The sequence below is a fragment of the Saimiri boliviensis genome, chromosome 9 (assembly GCF_048565385.1).
Source record: "Saimiri boliviensis isolate mSaiBol1 chromosome 9, mSaiBol1.pri, whole genome shotgun sequence".
In the NCBI taxonomy this organism is placed as follows: Eukaryota; Metazoa; Chordata; class Mammalia; order Primates; family Cebidae; genus Saimiri; species Saimiri boliviensis.
The window spans coordinates 97,552,774-97,569,632 of NC_133457.1; the positions used below are offsets into that span (position 1 = coordinate 97,552,774).

The following is a 16,859-nucleotide window of genomic DNA, read 5'->3' on the forward strand; positions in this document are numbered from 1 at the left end:
TCTGCCTCCTGGGTTTAAGTGATTCTCCTGCCTCAGCACCCCGAATAGCTGGGATTATAGGCAGACACCACCACACCCAGCTAATTTTTGTATTTTTAGTAGAGACAGGTTTTCACCATGTTGGTCAGGCTGGTCTTGAATTCCTGACCTCGTGATCTGCCTGCCTTGGCCTCCCAAAGTGCTGGGATTACAGGCATGAGCCACTGCACCCGGCCTACACACTTTCTTTCGGTGAAGTTTGATCCTGAGTTAGAAAACAAGTGTCCTTGACTCACAATCTCATTCTGTGCACGCAGACGCGCCTCAGTATCCTAGATAGCCCCTTCCTGCTGGGAGTCAGACTGAACCCAAGACCTCAGTCTGGCGTGTTTTCTCGTTTTTTCTGAGTTGTTTTTCAACATTTTTGACTAATAATTTAAAACAGGAGGAGTTCCATCTGCAAATCATGGCTTCCGGCTTCCCTTCAGAAGCCAGGAGCTCAGGCAACGCAGGGCAACATTCCCTCAGGGCAAATTCAGCTGCAGCAGAGCGGTGGGGCCCCTGAGGATGGGGCATTCTCTAATGCATCCCAACCTCCCCACCTACCAGGCCCCAGGGGCGGCTCAGTTCATGCCCCACCCCAGCCCTCTGGTCCCTGGGAGCCCCCACAGCTCTGACCAGCAGGGGACCTGGAATTCCTGCATCTCCACCAGCCACCCTCGCCCATGGGGAGGAGCCATGCCCACGCGGAATGAATGACCGGGACAGGTGGGAACTTCGGGTCCTCAGCCAGGGTGACAGTGCCCCTTCTCTCTCTCACAGCCTGACGTTCTGAAAAACATCATCACAGACATCCTCCTCTCTGTCCTGGTGCCGAACCAGAATGGTGTGTACCTCTGCCATCTGTGCCCCTCTCTCCAGGGCCTGGCTCTACTGCCCTGCCCTCATTTCCATGAATGGGGCCCCTTTCATTCATCTCCCAGCCACCCCTCAGAGCCTACTTCCAAATCCGCCTCCTCCCAGGAGCCTTCTCACTCACCCAGCTGGAAGTGACTTCTCCCCCGTCTGTCCTCCCAGCCCAATTCCTTTGCTAATGCCAAAGGCTAGGCTTGCAAAGATGAGCCTGCAGTGGCCCAGCCTCACAGGGCTGGAAGGAGGCAGAGGTGTAAGCAGACAACAAGAGCACACAGGAGATACCACAGCAGACCTGGGTTCAAGGCCTGTTCCCCCTCTTGCTGGTGCCTGGTGTTGGTTGAGCTGCACGATACTTCTGAACCTCAGTTTCTCCATCTGTAAAATGGGGACATAGGAGTACCTTCTTTAGAGCACAAATCAGGGGGTGCCTGGCACAGTCAGTGCTTAACATTTCTTAGCCACTGCCGTCCTTGGCATGTTACTTGTGTTACTGGCAGAAGCAGAGAGAAGGTGAAATCACTCTAATTCAGCCCTGGGTTGTGGAGGTGGGAAGAGTTGGTAACCTACAGCAGCTCCACCTTTTAAATTTCCTTATTTTATTAGACTAGAAAATCTCAAAGTATAGAAACCTCTGCTGGGGATGATGGGAAGCCCTGATGGTTCTTGAGCAACAGTGTGAGAGAATGTGAGGACTGCATTTTGCGAGGGGCCAGAAGCCAGTGCCAGGGGCAAAGCCAGGGTAAATGAGGCTGGGTCGATGCTGGGGCCAGAGAACAGGCGAGCAGAGGCAGAGGGGGCTGTCTGATCAGGCCTGCCAGGCCCGGGCTCCCCTTCAGGAACCCTGAGCTTGCCCCCTGGCTGCCCAGTCTCACTCCAGGCCCACCAGTTTCTGACCATGTTTGCTATTTCAGGCAAATTAAGATCCGGGGTCCCAGTGTCGATGGTGAAGGCCTTGGGATTTGAGGCAGCTGAGTCCTCGCTGACCCAGGTGAGTGGGGTGTGGGCCTAGATATCCTGCCCCAGGGAGGGCACAGCCACCACTGAGAGCCCTGGCCGGGAGGCGGGGCCTGTGCTCCAATCCCAGCCTGTAGGTGACCTGGGCAAGTCCCTTCCCGTCTCAGGGCCTCACCTCCTCATCTGCAAGTGACAAGGTTGGCTGTGCTGAGGATGGGACTCTCCTAGCCTGGGGTCAATACACTTTTTCCACCCCTTGTCATTCATTCATTCATTCAGTCAGTAATTCAGTAAATATTTTTTGAGGGTCTTCTATACGGAAGGCATGCCTCTGAGTGCTTGAGGCCACTGAAATGAACAAACGGAAAACACCCCCATCTTTGTCGAGCCTACCTTCTAGCAGAAGACACAGATATATAGGAGGAAGGCCGAGAAGAAAAATAAAGCAGGCTCAGGAGGAGAGAGCGATGTCAGGGAAGAGCTGCTGTTTCAGACAGGGGGTCAGGGAGGGCCTCTCTGAGGAGGCAGCATTTGAGCCAATGCCTAAGGAGGTGAGGGGTGAGCCCTGTGGGTAGCTGGAAGGAGTGTCTTGTCAGAGGGACAGAATATTAGGCCGTTCTTGCACTGCTTTAAGAAATACCCGAGGCCAGGTGCAATGGCTCACACCTGTAATCCCAGCACTTTGGGAGGCTGAGGCTGGCAAATCACCTGAGGTCAGGAGTTCGAGACCAGCCTGGCCAACATGGCAAAACCCAATGTCTACTAAAAATACAAAAATTAGCTTCCCAAGCAGCTGGGATTACAGGCATGGTGGCGGGAATCTGTAATTCCAGTACTCAGGAGGCTGAGCAAGAGAATCACTTGAACCCTGGAGGCAGAGGTTGCAGTGAGCCAAGATCACACCACTGCACTCCAGCCTGGGCAATAGAGCAAGACTCTGTCTCAAAAAAAAAAAAAAAAAAAAGAAAGAAAAAGAAAAGAAACAAAAGAAATACCTGAGACTGGGTAATTCATAAAGAGGTTTAATTGGCTCACGGTTGTGCAGGCTCCACTAGGCCCCACGTCCAGCATTGAGTGCCACAGTTCTACATGAGAATTGGGTAGGGACACAGATCCAAACCATATCAGATGTCCAGTGCAAAGGCCCTGAGGCAGGGATTGGTGGTGTTCCAGGAAAGATGGGGAAGGAGGCTAGGAACTGAGGCAGCATCCAGGGCAGGTACCGCATAGGCCTGAGATGCACACACACACAGACACTTGCACATATACACCTATATACACCTACATACACACATACACACAGATACACATACACACACACATACACACACACATATACACACACACATACACACACGCACACACATGCCATGTGGCCACATGGTCTCAGCTCAAGGCCATGATCATGTCCATCTTGTCCATGCCTCTGTCCCCCGTGTTCAATAAGGCCTGGCACACAGTAGGTACTCAATAAATGCTTGGTGAGCAAATGACTTTCCATGGCATCTGCTGGGGAGAGGAGCTATGGCAGTGTCACCCTCGCTCTCAAATATGACCCTTAAGAAGACAGGCCACATCACTGTGTGCCAGGCTCCGGGGCATCTCTCCCCCTCTAGAGTGGAGCCCAAACTCCAAGAAGACAGGGGTTTCCATCTGCGCTGCTCCCCATTGTACTTAATGGCTGCACACAGTAGATGCTTAGTAAATGCCTGCTGACTGAGATGGGCACCCTCCTGTCATTAGCTCATGCAGAGGATGGGCCCAAAGCAGGGGGTAATCAAGGCAGGTGCTGAGCACAAATCCCACTCCTGCCACCTACTGAGTGCGTGACTCTGGAAAGGGGCTTGCCATCTTTTTTTTTTTTTTTGAGACGGAGTTTTCGCTCTTGTTACCCAGGCTGGAGTGCAATGGCGCGATCTCGGCTCACCGCAACCTCCGCCTCCTGGGTTCAGGCAATTCTCCTGCCTCAGCCTCCTGAGTAGCTGGGATTACAGGCACGCGCCACCATGCCCAGCTAATTTTTTGCATGTTTAGTTGAGACGGGGTTTCACCATGTTGACCAGGATGGTCTCGATCTCTTGACCTCGTGATCCACCCGCCTCGGCCTCCCAAAGTGCTGGGATTACAGGCTTGAGCCACCGCGCCCGGCCGGGGCTTGCCATCTTTAATCTTAGTGTCCCCGTCTGCAAAATGGAGATGACATCAGGACCTGACATGGCATTAATGTTCATCCCTGACCCTTCCAAGAATTCTGTATTTGTGGGTTCAGGGTCATGGTTCCCCAATGCCAGCAGTCACCTTGTGGAGGACAAAACCAGCATAAACCACAAGGCAAGAGATTAAAGAAACCTGTTTTCTGACTTTTCCCCTCCAATTCCAGGATGCCCTTGTGCTTACCCCAGCCTCCTTGTGGAAACCCAGCTCTCCTGTCTCCCAGTGAAGACTCGGATACTGGCCATCAGGGCAGGCTGGGTCCCAGCTGGGAGTGTGTGTCCGAGCTCTGTAGACAAGCCCTCTCTGAAGACCAGCCCTCTCTGCAATCAATAAACATTTGCCTGTGATGCCCGCAGTCTGGAGTTTCTTTGTCCTGGCGCTGGAGTCATTTTGCCCCTGGCAGGCTTGGGGACTGGATGGCTGAGCCACATCCAGGTCACATTCAAGTACATCTGAGCCAATCTGAGTGATGTCTGAGCTGTCTGGACCACATCAGGCCGCCTGCAGATGATGTCTGCGGTCTTGACTGCCTCTCCAGGCTTCAGGAATCAGGGAGCCAGCTCTTTCCTCCTGCCTTCTATGTCGGCCTCAAGACCGTCTTTGGTGGGATGGCTTTTAGGGTGGGGACATATATTTTGTTGATCTTGGCAGTGTGGTGGGCAGAGGACTCTCCGAACAGTGTGGATCTGGGGGCAGATGAACTAGGCTGGGAGCTCTGGCCTGGCCTCTTCATGCCTCTTTGACTCTGGGATGTGGTTTCCTCACTGTGGGCCTCAGTTTCCTTCTTAAAATGGGGACAGACATTGTCTCTGCCTTGGAGGGCTTTGGTGAGGAGTAAATGAGAGAACAGTTCCAGGTACATGGTAGGTACTCAGACCACGTTGTCTGTGGGTGATGTCGTCACTGCTGTTCCCTGGCCTCTGGAGTGTCGGGCCTTATCACCAAAGCACCATCCCGCTCAGACAATGCAGGACTGCCTTGTCTTTCTGGCCTCGCTGATGTCAGGACACTTGGGACAGATAACAGGGCCTTTCAGACCCCAGGCCTGCCCCAGTACCCAGAGCCCTTCAGTTACACGAGTGTCCTTGCAGGAAGGGATGGGGTAGGCATTCCAGGAAAATGCATTGCTCATCATGAGAGCACAAACAGGCGTAGGAACAGTTCACAGCCCAGAGAGGCAGCCAGGGACAATGGCCAGGCCAAAAGGGACACAGAGGGGCCAGGCCACAACCTTGCACAAGGTGTTTACACCAGGGTTAGTGACCATTACCAAACAGCTGCCGAGAGTCAGGGCTGTGTGGAAGCTCTTCATGCATGCCAGCTCCCAGCCACAGTTTGGGTGGAATTTTCTTCCCCACATATCACATTCCATTATTTTTCTAAATCATATTAAATCTGCATTTGAACTCCCACTTGCAAAGAAGGTGAGAAAGTCCATCTCCATCTGGCCCAGGGTCGGTCTATTCTGACTCCCAAGGATCTATTGGGGGTTCCCAGGGAGCCTGGGGCCTAGAGGATGTGGCAGCCCTTCTGGTCTGGGTCCCACCTGTCCTGATAAAGGGATCGCTGTCCCAGTCCACATGACCCTGTCAGAGGCAAGCAGATCCTTCACCCCAGCCAAGAGGAGCACAGGGATCCTTCTCCAAAACAGCCTGAGCCGTGTATCTTCCAGGTCCCAACACCCACATCCTCTGGGGTTTCCTGGGGGTTGGTGGATAAATAACTCTGGCTTTCTCACCCTTTGGGGCAGGGAACAACTTTAGGGCTCCTGCTGTAGATGGGCTCCCAGCTCCCCAGCGGGACTGGGCCCCAGTTGCCCATGCTGGTAACCGGCTTGCTGACACAATTTTTTTTTTTTTTTTTTTTTTTTTGAGACAGTATCTTACTCTGTCGCCCAGGCTGGAGTACAGTGGCATGATCTCAGTTTACTGCAGCCTCAAACTCCTGGATTCAAGTTACCTCCCACTTCAACCTTCCAAGTAGCTTGAATTATAGGTGTGCACCACCATACCCAGCCCAACATGCTCTTTGTAAGTTGCCTCCCCTACCCACCTCACTTCCCCACTCTGCTACCAGTGTTCCCTGGGGTCATCTCCCAAATCAACTACCTGCACTCCAATCCTGCTGTCAGGGTCTGCTTCTGGTGAACCTGAAAGAAGACAGCCATTTGCTCCAGGAAGGCACTGGATCTAAGCACCTTTCCCAGCGTCTGTAGCACAGGCTGCCCCCGCCCCTGTACTTGACAAATGAAAACACTGACGCTCTGACAGCTCTACACCAATGCCAAGCAGCCCCCTATTACCACCCCTCCACTTCCTTCTCTCTGCTACTTCATCACCTACCCCCTTGGGTTTCTACCTCCCAAAAAAAGGAGAGGGGTTGTTCTCCTGTGCCAGCCTCCTGATGTGCCCGGCTAATTTTTTCGTATTTTCAGTAGAGACCATCCTGGCTAACATGGTAAAACCATGTCTCTACTGAAAATACAAAAAAATTAGCCAGGCGTGCTGGCATGCACCTGTAGTCCCAGCTACTTGGGAGGCTGAGGCAGGAGAATCACCTGAACCCAGGAGGCAGAGGTTGCAGTGAGCTGAGACTATGCCACTGCACTCCAGCCTGGGTAACAGAGCAAGACTCCATCTAAAAAAAAAATAATCACTTGTTCACAAAGAATAAATACCTGGGTCAGAGTCTGCTCTGGGCTGTCAGCCGGGAAATGCCGGCAGACCCCTGACGGTCCCACTTCGATCCCACTTTTGCACTCTATCTTTGTTTCTCTTTCTTAATTCCTTCAGTGTCACCTGGGGCGGGGGTCTCTACAACCGAGCTGGTCTTGGCAGTAGGCCCCATCCTGACATCTACATGAGTTGCCTCAACAAACCTTCACAATACCCAAAAGACATAAATGGGATCTGTCATTCCCAGAGTCTTGCTCTGTCACCCAAGCTGTAGTGCAGTGGCACGATCTCAGCCCACGGCATCCTCCATCCTCTGCCACCCAGGTTCAAGCGATTCCCCTACCTCAGCCTCCTAAGTAGCTGCGACTATAGGTGCGAGCAACCACGTCCGGCTAATGTTTTAGTATTTTAGTAAAGACAAGGTTTCACCACGTTGACCAGGATGGTCTCAATCTCCTGACCTCGTGATCTGCCTGCCTCAGCCTCCCAAAGTGATGGGATTACAGGCATGAGCCACCATGCTCGATCCCATTTTTTTCTTTTTTTGAGATGGCCTCTAGTTCTGTTGCCCAGGCTGGAGTGCAGTGGCACAATCTCGGCTCACTGCAACTTCTGCCTTCCAGGTTCAAGCAATTCTCCTGCCTCAGCCTCCCAAGTAGCTGGGATTCCAGGCGCCTGCCACCACACCCAACTAATTTTTGTATTTTTAATAGAGACAGGGTTTCACTGTGTTGGTCTCAAACTCCTAACCTCGTGATCTGCCCATCTCGGCATCCCAAAGTGCTGAGATTACAAGCATGAGCCACCACGTCCAGCCCTATCATTCCCATTTTACAGGCATGAAAAGTGAGGCTCAGAAGAGAAAGCAACTTTCCCCCAGTCACACAGCTCCTGATTGAAGGTGGCAGTTTAAACCCAGGCCTATCTGGTTGCAGAGGCCATGCCATTGGTGACCACACCATAGCAAAAAATGATGGCGTGGACAACATACTCAGCAAGGGTATAGGTCCCAAGACTTGGCAGAGTTTGAAAATAATTTTTAAAATTTTTTAAATTTTTAAAAGACTATAGAGAATAGCCACAAGGTAGACCCCAGAAACTTCAGCCTGGCCCCTGCCACCCACCTGCTTTCCTCCCCCTGCCCATCCCCACACAGTCACTCCCTTGGGCTCTGTGACTGTCACATTCTATACTAGCAGCCCCTTCAGGGCCCCTCCCTCCTGAGAGCTGGGGGCCCTGCCAGGACTCCACAGCTCTGATGACGTTCCAAAGGGAAATGACCCACCCTCAAAGCCACAGGGCCCCACCCACCTCCTCCCTAAAGTCTGTGGGTCCAGGGCCCAGGGCCTGCCCCGCCAGCCTCAGTTTTGGCCAGAAGCCCCCTTCCCATCCAGTGCCAAGAGGACTTCTCCCTCCACTGAAGAGCTCCTCTGAGCCGCAAGCCTGGCCAGGGTGCTGGATTTCCTGCCCGGGTACCCACCCACCTGGGCTTCCAAGCTCAGGTTATAAAAGTTGCCTTTCTGGGAAGCTGGCGACAGAGGCCAGGGAGAGATTCCATATAGCCCCATTCTTGGAGAGGTAAAGACAAGGAGGTCACAGGGCATTTCTCAAATATTTCTTGAGCACTTATAATAATGCTGTGAGGTGGCACATAGATTTTTAGCACCAGGCAAACCTGGGCCAGAATGCCGGCTCTGCCGCTCACCACCTGTGCCACCATGGCCAGCTAATTTTCATATTTTTTGTAGAGGTGGGGTTTTGCCATGTTGCCCAGGCTGGTCTCAAACTCCTGGGCTCAAATGATCTGCCCATCTTGGCCTCCCAAAGTGCTGGGATTGCAGGTGTGAGCCACCATACCTGGCAACAATACGTTTCTGTTGTCCAGGCCACTCAGTCTGTGTTAATAGTATTTGTTATGGCAGTCCTCACAATCTAATACAATTGGGAAACCCAGATTTTGATTAAAACCTTCTTGAGGGCTGGGCGTGGTGGCTCATGCCTGTAATCCCAGCACTTTGGGAGGCCAAGGCTGGCAGATCATGAGGTCAGGAGATTAAGACTATTCTGGCCAACATGGTGAAACCTGTCTCTACTAAAAATACAAAAATTAGCCGGGCATGGTGGCATGCACCTGTAGTCCCAGCTACTCCGGAGGCTGGGCAGGAGAATCGCTTGAGCCCTGGAGGCGGAGGTTGCAGTGAGCTGAGATGGGGCAACTGCATTCCAGCCTGGGTGACAGAGTGAGACTCTATCTCAAAACAAAACGAAAAAACAAAACCTTCTTGATTTTTTTTACGTTGGCAATTCATTAAACATATTTTTCAGAAACCTATGCGAGTTTGCAAAAAACCCAGCTGTAGGCTGAACATCAAGGGCAGGAGGGCTGCCGGGCTGAGGTTCTGGATCGAGACCCTGCTTTCTTCCTAGGAAGATTTCAAGGAGCTTAGAGAGACATAGGGCCAAGGAAGGCAGACTTGCTTAGTGCTTTCCAGACTGCAGAGAACCTCCAAAGACACGCTGCTGAGAATGCAGGCACTCAGGGAACCAGGAAAGGCCAAAGGCAGCCCCGGTCCTTCACTTACCCACCTGCCTGGAGCAGCTCCCACAGCAAGGGAAGGCTCTTCCCTGAAAGCAGGTCCCCACCCCACGAAAGATCCAGCCCACTGCTCTTCTTGGAGAGGCCTTTGCTTAGAAAGGGCAGGTGGTCCAGGACAGTGACACCCTTGCTCCTGGCCCCTGTCCCAGGCAGACTGAGCATGTGCTCCAGGATGCGGTGCTCTGAGAACAGGTCTGAAACGTCTGAGGATGCAAGCCCCACCTCAGTGTGGAGCTGTCCCCTTCATTCAGCCCTGCGACAAGTGCCCTGCAGCACCTGCTCCAAGCCAGTGCACGCAGTCATTCAGCGCCAGCACTCACCTAGCGCTTACTCTCTCCTGGGCTCAGGGGACAGGAGGCTCCTGCCCTCATGGAGTTTACCTCCTGGAAGAGAGAGAGACAAAACGGTGTACCCAGGTCAACAAGCAAGGCAATGTTCTAGAGTGCTGCAAAACGAAACAATACAGCGGAGTTGGAGTATGACTGGGGTGAAGGTCTGTTTCTGATGGGGTGATTAGGGAGGGCCTCTCTGAGGAGGAGGCCTCCAAGCTGAGGGATAAGTGAGGTGGAGGAATCCATCACTCAGGCTGATCTCAGGGAGAGCCATGGCGGCAAGAGGGAACAGAATGTGCAAAGGTCCTGAGGCACCGGTGAGCCTGGCACAGTGGGAAACGGAAAGATCAGTGAGGCTGGTACGTGGTGAGCAGGTCGAGGCTGGATGGGTGACAAGCAGCTCGGTCAAGAATTAGGGAGAGAGGCAACCAGCCTGACAGACAGACGGACGGCGGGTGTGGCACACTTGGATAAGGCCACAGAGGGGGCTTCACCAAAGGGCTGTGGGAACTCAGAGGAAGGAGAGATTCCTTCTGCCTGGGGAAATCGAGAAGGATTCCTAGAGGAGGGGGTTAGAACTTTGCCTTCAAGGATGGGCCCGGATCCACCATGTCGAAGAGCACGTTTTTTGGTTTTGAATGTTCAGAAGAAAATAGAATGGAAATGAGATCACAACACCCCTCTTTCCCTCCTATAAAATGAGATCACAATACTTCTCTCTCCCTCCCATAAACCTTGGTTCTGCTGACAACAGGCATGGAAACTTGCACCCCTTAATCACGCTTTCTCTGTCACATCCACATACCAGGTAGCTCAGAGCAGCAGTAAACATCTCCAGAAGGTCTACACAGACAGCTGGTTTCTGCCTAGGGTTGGCTAAAAATCACCCATGGGTGGCCAGGCACGGTGGCTCACACCTGTAATCCTCCCACTTTCGGAGGCCAAGGCAGGAACATCACTTGAGCTCAGGAATCTGAATTTATCATTTTTTAAAAAGTGCTCGAGGTCAGCAATAGCAAGCCAAATCTCAGGTGGATCGAGAATCTTGAACATATTCACATTATTCTCAAATGCATGTGATTAATTCCCACTTCTGGGAATTTCCTAAAGAAAGAATCAGAGCTGCAGACAAAGATGGAAGGGTAAAACCGGTTGTCATAGCATTGGTTTCATGGTGAGAATTTGAGAAGAATCTAAATGTTCAACAATATAAGGTTGATTTTTATGATAAATTCCTAATAAAAAATATTATACAGGTATTAAAACGATGTTTTTAAAGGGCATTCATAAGGAAATACAAGAAGACTAGGACACAAACCTATTTATAAATGATCTGAGAATGAAACATATATATATATGAGCTGGGCACAGTGGCTCATGCCTATAATCCCAACACTATGGGAGGCCAAGGTGAGAGGATTGCTTGAGCTCATGAGTTCGAGACCAGCTTGGGCAGCATAGCGAAACCTCATCACTGCAAAAAAATACCAAAAATATTAGCTGGGCATGGTGGTACATACCTGTAGTCCCAGCTACTTTGGAGGCTGAGATGGAAGGATGGCTTGAGCCTGAGGGATGGAGGTTGCAGTGAGCTGAGATGGCGCCACTGCACTCTAGCCTGGGCAACAGAGCCAGACTTTGTCTCAGGAAATAAATAAATAAATAAACTCAAAACATAGGCTGTTACTGTCAGACAGCTTGAGTGGTAGGATGGCAGATTACTTTTATTTTCTTCTTAATATCATTTCCAAAATTTTTATGGTGAACACGGTTGACTTTTACGATTGGGGGGAAGATGTTCTTATTCATTCAATGAGAATAGTGATAGGTATTGACACTTACTTTGTGCCACATGAGCAAATCACAGCAAAAATGGTTTCTGCCCTCACAAAACTTGTGTTGGAGACAGCATTAAACAACCCAGCCAATAAAAAAACAAAAGACTACAAATTCCACTGAGAACCAAGAAGTTTCACTTCACGGTGCCAGGAGAGAGAACAGCAGGGTGGCCAGGCGCGGTGGCTCATGCCTGTAATCCCAGAGCTTTGGGAGGCTGAGGCCGGTGATCACTTGAAGCCAGGAGTTCAAGATCAGCCTGGCCAACATAGTGATACTGTCTCTACTAAAAATACAAAAATTAGCCAGGCATAGTGGCACTGGCCTATGGTCCCAGCTACTAGGGAGGCAGGCTGAGGCACAAGACTCACTTTAACCCAGAAGACGGAGGCTGCAACCAGCCAAGATGGCACCACTGCACTCCAGGCTGTGTGACAGAGTGAGACTCTGTCTCAAAATAAAAAGAATGGCGGGGGCCACCTAATTTAGAAGAGATGGCCAGGGAGAGTGCCTTGAAGGAGAAGCTGTTCGAGCTGAGACCTGCAGTGTGAGCCCGGTAAAATGTGAAGGAAAGGGTTCTGGGCAGTGGGAACAGAATATGCAAAGGTCCTGGGATGGGAGCAAGGTGGGTCTATCTGAGAAACTAACAGAAAGCCAGTGCGGCCAGGGAAATAAGCAAGAAGTGGTGGGGAACTGGGTTAGAGAGGCAGGAAGAGGTCCCATTTCACAGAGCCTCCAGGGCTAGGCCAAAAACCATGGGCATTATTCTGTGTGAAATGGTGATTGACTATTTTAAGCAGGAGAGTGATATGATCTGAATATGTCAGACTTTTTTTTCTTAAGAAAAAGGATCTCACTATGCTGCCCAGGTTGGTCTGGAGCTCCTGGGCTCAAGCAATCCTCCTGCCTCCGCCTCCTAATGTCATGCATTTTTAGGAGAAAAGAGACTGAGCCCAAACTACAGAGCTACAGAGCTTTGGGGGAAATCCAGTGTCTGTCTGATTGTGAGACGCCAGGGATTCAATCCCAAGATGTCCAAACCAACGACCCTGAGGGAGCTCATATCCCTGCCCAGTGTTGTTCTGAAGAGAGGTGGACACAAAAGAAAGGAAGGTTGAAAGTGGAGGAAGGAACTCCCCGCCTCACATCAGCTGTCACTTTACACACTCAGAGCCACTGTCTTCTGATTCCCATAAGCACCATCAAAGAGAAGCAGACAGAGAGTTGTTAGCTTGTTTCACGGGCAGAGAAGCTGAGGCTCAGAGGAGCTGGCCCAGTCATTCATTCATTCATTCATTCATTCATTCATGCATTCCTTCAACATTTACTGCAGAATAGGTGGAGACAGGGAAGTGCAAGGTGAGTGAGACCTGCCCCAGCCCTCAGGCATCTCAGGCACTAGCGGATCAGGAAGATGAGGGGCATAACCTAGGACAAGGCTTGGCTCCAGACATGTCTGCGTTTGAATCCCAGCCCCGCCACTTTTGTAGAGGAGTAACTTAACTTCTCCGAGCCAGTTTCTTCATGTCTAAATGGGGGCAGTGGTGATGCTGCTGAGGAAGAAGATGGGGGAAGAAGAGGAAGAGGAAGGGGAGGAAGATGGGTTGTTGTAAGAGTGGGAAGCATGCGCCGAGTGCTCAGTAGTGGGAATTTGTAGGTTGTGGCCAACTCCTTCTGACCCAAGTTTTCGTGTGATTTCCATGGCACACCCCCGTTCCATCTTGCCTTAGGGCCATTCCTTTCACGATATCACCCCAGGTTCATACTTCGCAACCCGAGAAACATTAGCAAAATTAAAAGGTTGTACTGAGTACATATGTATATAGGTATCTATATCTCTGATTGCTTATGAATAATGATGTGATTGTATTTCTAACTCTTCTATTTCATTATTTATGTGGGAACAAGCTGAGGCTTCAGACCCTTACCTCGGCACTTGTGGGGTCTCCTACCCACAACAGATGAGGAAACTGAGGGACACAAATATTAGATCATGTCCCAAGGCCACACAGCCAGCAGGCAGCAGAACCAGGATTCACATCCAGGCCTGTGTGGCCCCAAATCCTGTCACCAGAAACTCTGTCTTTTCCTAAACCACAGGTTCTTCACTGTTTATACATCACGAGGCCCATCAAGAATCTCATTAGAGCAACATGGGGATATCATTGAGCCCAGAAGTTTGAAACCAGCCTGGGCAACATAGTGAGATCCCATCTGTACAGAAAACATAGGAAAAAACTAGCTGGTCATGGTAACATGCATCTGCAGTCTCGGCTACTCAGGAAGCTGAGGTGGGAGGATGGCTTGAGCCCAAGAAGTCAAGGCCGCAGTGAGCCATGATGGCGCCACTACACTCCAGCCTGGGCAGCAAAGGGAGACCCTGTTTCAAAAAAAGAAAAAGAAAAAAGAAAAAAGAATCTCATTAAACGTATCTCTGAGAATTGAACATCAACACCAAATTTTATATGCAACTTCAGAGGGTCCAGGGACACAAACTGCCTACAGGACCCACCATGACCTCGTGTGACTGGCAGAGATTTGAGACTGATTCCACCAGAGGACTGAGCCAGGGGATGCCAGCCATGACCTCTGAGTTCCAGTGTCCCAGACAGACACAGACAGGCACATAGAAAGATAAAAGCATTAACACGTACGCAGGTGTGTGTGTGTGTGACTAAAGACTCACCTAGGAAAGGTCAGAATCCTGAAGTTTCTGTCCCTAGGGCACCCTTGGCTCAACCTGGCCTATTGTGATCTCCTCACACAGAGGCCATTAAGAGTTGGCAGTGGCATTATCACTGGCCATGGTGATCGCAGCCAAGCTTTGGCTAGCCTTGAAAAGGACTTCCCTTCAAAGAGTCCGCAGGTCAAATCACTTAGGGCTCAGGGACAAGCTGGCCCTTGTTCCCAGCTGATAAGCCACCCCTTATCACATAATCCACCATGGGGGCCCTGGATTAGCGGAAGTGAATGGCTGCCCCACCTCCTAAAGTTGAAGAGGAGAAAGACAAAGAATCAGGAGGCCCGAGGCCCGTCAGAGGCTGCCTCCCGGATGTGCCCCTTCACGACCTCTGCAGTTGGGTTCATTGTTTGGGTTCAGAGAATCATTTGAGGCACCAAACGCAAGAGGCACATCCACCAATGGGCGGCATGAATTTCATCTCAAAGACGATTCAATTTCCCTCAAATGTCCAAGAAAAATAAGACGTAGGACGGTTGAGTTTTGTCTCCTACTTATCATGAATAAAACTCTAAGTTCTGCCCTCTGAGAAAAGGTCAACTGACATTTGATGCAAAGGTCTACGTATCTGATGCAAAGGTCTATGCACTGTCTGTTCAGCCATGTCCAAAATGGGGTCTTCAGCAAATGAAACCATAGTTGGGGTTCACGGCATGAGAACCACAGTGGGGCTGGGGAGGTCCTGCCACCTAGGGAGAGCGAGGAAGCAGATGGGCGGAGCCTGCTTTGAGGCAGGACCCCAGCCCAGTGCCCAGCCTGAGGTCCCTGAAGCGGGCATTCACTACCCCCTGAGGCAAAATCAGCTTCCTCGCCTGCACTCTTGCTTTGTAAAGCTGTGGTTACACCAAACAGCATGAGAGGATGTACAAAACAAAATCACAAATCTTCAAGTGGTAGAAACCTAGATGATGACTAGGCCTTCTCCTGCTATACAGGGAAAGCCTCAGGCCCAAAGAATCGACTCTAGAATTTGGGAAGCCATTCAATGAGATAACAGGTAAGAAGAAGCCCTGCCCAGAGACTAGAATTTTTTTTTTCTTTTTTTTTTTTTCTTTTTTTTTTGAGATAGGGTCTTGCCCTGTTGCCCATGCTGGAGTATAGTGGTGCAATTAAGGCTCACTGCAGCCTCGACCTCCTGGGCTCAAGCAATCCTCTAACCTCAGCCTCCTGAGTAGCTGGAACCACAGGCACATGCCACCACGCCTGCATAATTTTTTGTATTTTTGTAGAGATGGGGTTTCACCATGCTGCCCAGGCTGGTCTTGCATTCATGAACTCAAGCAATCCACCTGCCTTGGCCTCCCAAAGTGCTGGGATTACAGGTGTGAGCCATTGCTCCCCACTGAATTTCTTAAGTACAAATGAGAGCCTCAGCAACCTAGTGACACCATTCAAAGTCTCATTCCAGGGACAACCAGGGGAAGCAAAAGGAGCTGACCCAGTTATGTAACTCCCAAGCTTAACCCCCTCCACCCTCCAATCACACTGAAAACAAAATCCAAACTCTAACACAGTGAATCACTCAAGATGCATCTGGTTACAGGCAGCCGAAAACGGGCTCCTACTGATGATTTTACCCGGAAGGTGTTCAGAGCAGGGCAGGTCCCTGGCTGGTAACATCTGCGGATCAACAGCTTCCTTCCCATCTCTCTACTGTCTCCTTTACCTTCAGCCACACTCTCACCCCTCGAGCTACTCAAGCTCATGCCCACTCAGGCTCTTAACACTTTCTAACCGCCCTACATCCATTACTCATTGCTCAGGTCGTTGCATGGCTCTATGCACTGTGTCACCCCTGTCTGGGATAAGATGGTCACTCAGCACAGAGGTGTGGGTCCAAAGGGATGTCATCCCCTCTCTCCGTCATCTTTGTTTGTCTTTCTTCACACATGTATCATTATCAAGAATTGTTGGGCCCGGTACAGAGGCTCACATGTGTAATCCCAGCACTTTGGAAGCCAAGGCAGGTGGATTCCTTGAGTCCAGGCATTCAAGACCAGCCTGAGCAACATAGCAAAACCCTGTCTCTACCAAAAATTTAAAAATTAGCTGGGTGTGGTGCCACATGCCCATAGTCCCAGCTACTCAGGAGGTGGGAGGATTGCTTGAACCCAGGAGGCAGAGGTTGCAGTGAGCCAAGATCATACCACTGCACTCCAGCCTGGGAGACAGAGCAAGACTCTGTCTCAAAAAAAAAAAAAAAAAAAAAAAAAAAAGAATTGTCCTATTATCAGTCTCCCACTAATGGGTGAACTCCATGAGGGAGGGCACAGTGTGGCATGCCCCCTGCCTAATGCCCACCACTTGCCACAGTACCTGGCAGGGAGAAAATGCAGGGGCTGTTTGCTGATAGAATGTATGTGTTTTGCACATGCCTGGAACCCTGACAACTTCCCACTTCATTTCCAGAAAGAAAATGTCGGGACTGGAAGATCATTTTATGTCTAGTAGGACAATCCAAGTTCAAATCCTGGACCAGCTCCAGACTCCTCAGTGTCTTGGGGCCTGTGACCTCTGCTCTAGAACTCAGTGTCCTCACCTACAAAATGAGATGCAGAATTAACTAGACTAGCGGTTTTCAAATCTGGGCCGCCTACAGAGATGCCTTCTAAAACAAA

At 50.7% G+C, this 16,859-nt stretch overlaps 2 protein-coding genes across 2 annotated transcripts in view; one reads left to right on the forward strand and one right to left on the reverse strand.

Annotated features, from left to right (window-relative positions):
* The window catches only part of BPIFB1 (BPI fold containing family B member 1), a 23,198-nt gene extending 18,910 nt beyond the window's left edge, over window positions 1-4,288 (forward strand). Inside the window, exons 13-15 of the mRNA XM_010342697.3 lie at window positions 802-865; window positions 1,806-1,882; window positions 4,229-4,288. Of these exons, the coding sequence (XP_010340999.1) occupies window positions 802-865; window positions 1,806-1,882; window positions 4,229-4,288 (201 nt within the window). The remainder of the gene's footprint in view (window positions 1-801; window positions 866-1,805; window positions 1,883-4,228) is intronic.
* The window catches only part of CDK5RAP1 (CDK5RAP1 mitochondrial tRNA methylthiotransferase), an 85,278-nt gene continuing 69,095 nt past the window's right edge, over window positions 677-16,859 (reverse strand). Inside the window, exon 16 of the transcript XR_012519338.1 lies at window positions 677-13,881. The gene's annotated coding sequence lies outside the window, so the exon portion shown is untranslated. The remainder of the gene's footprint in view (window positions 13,882-16,859) is intronic.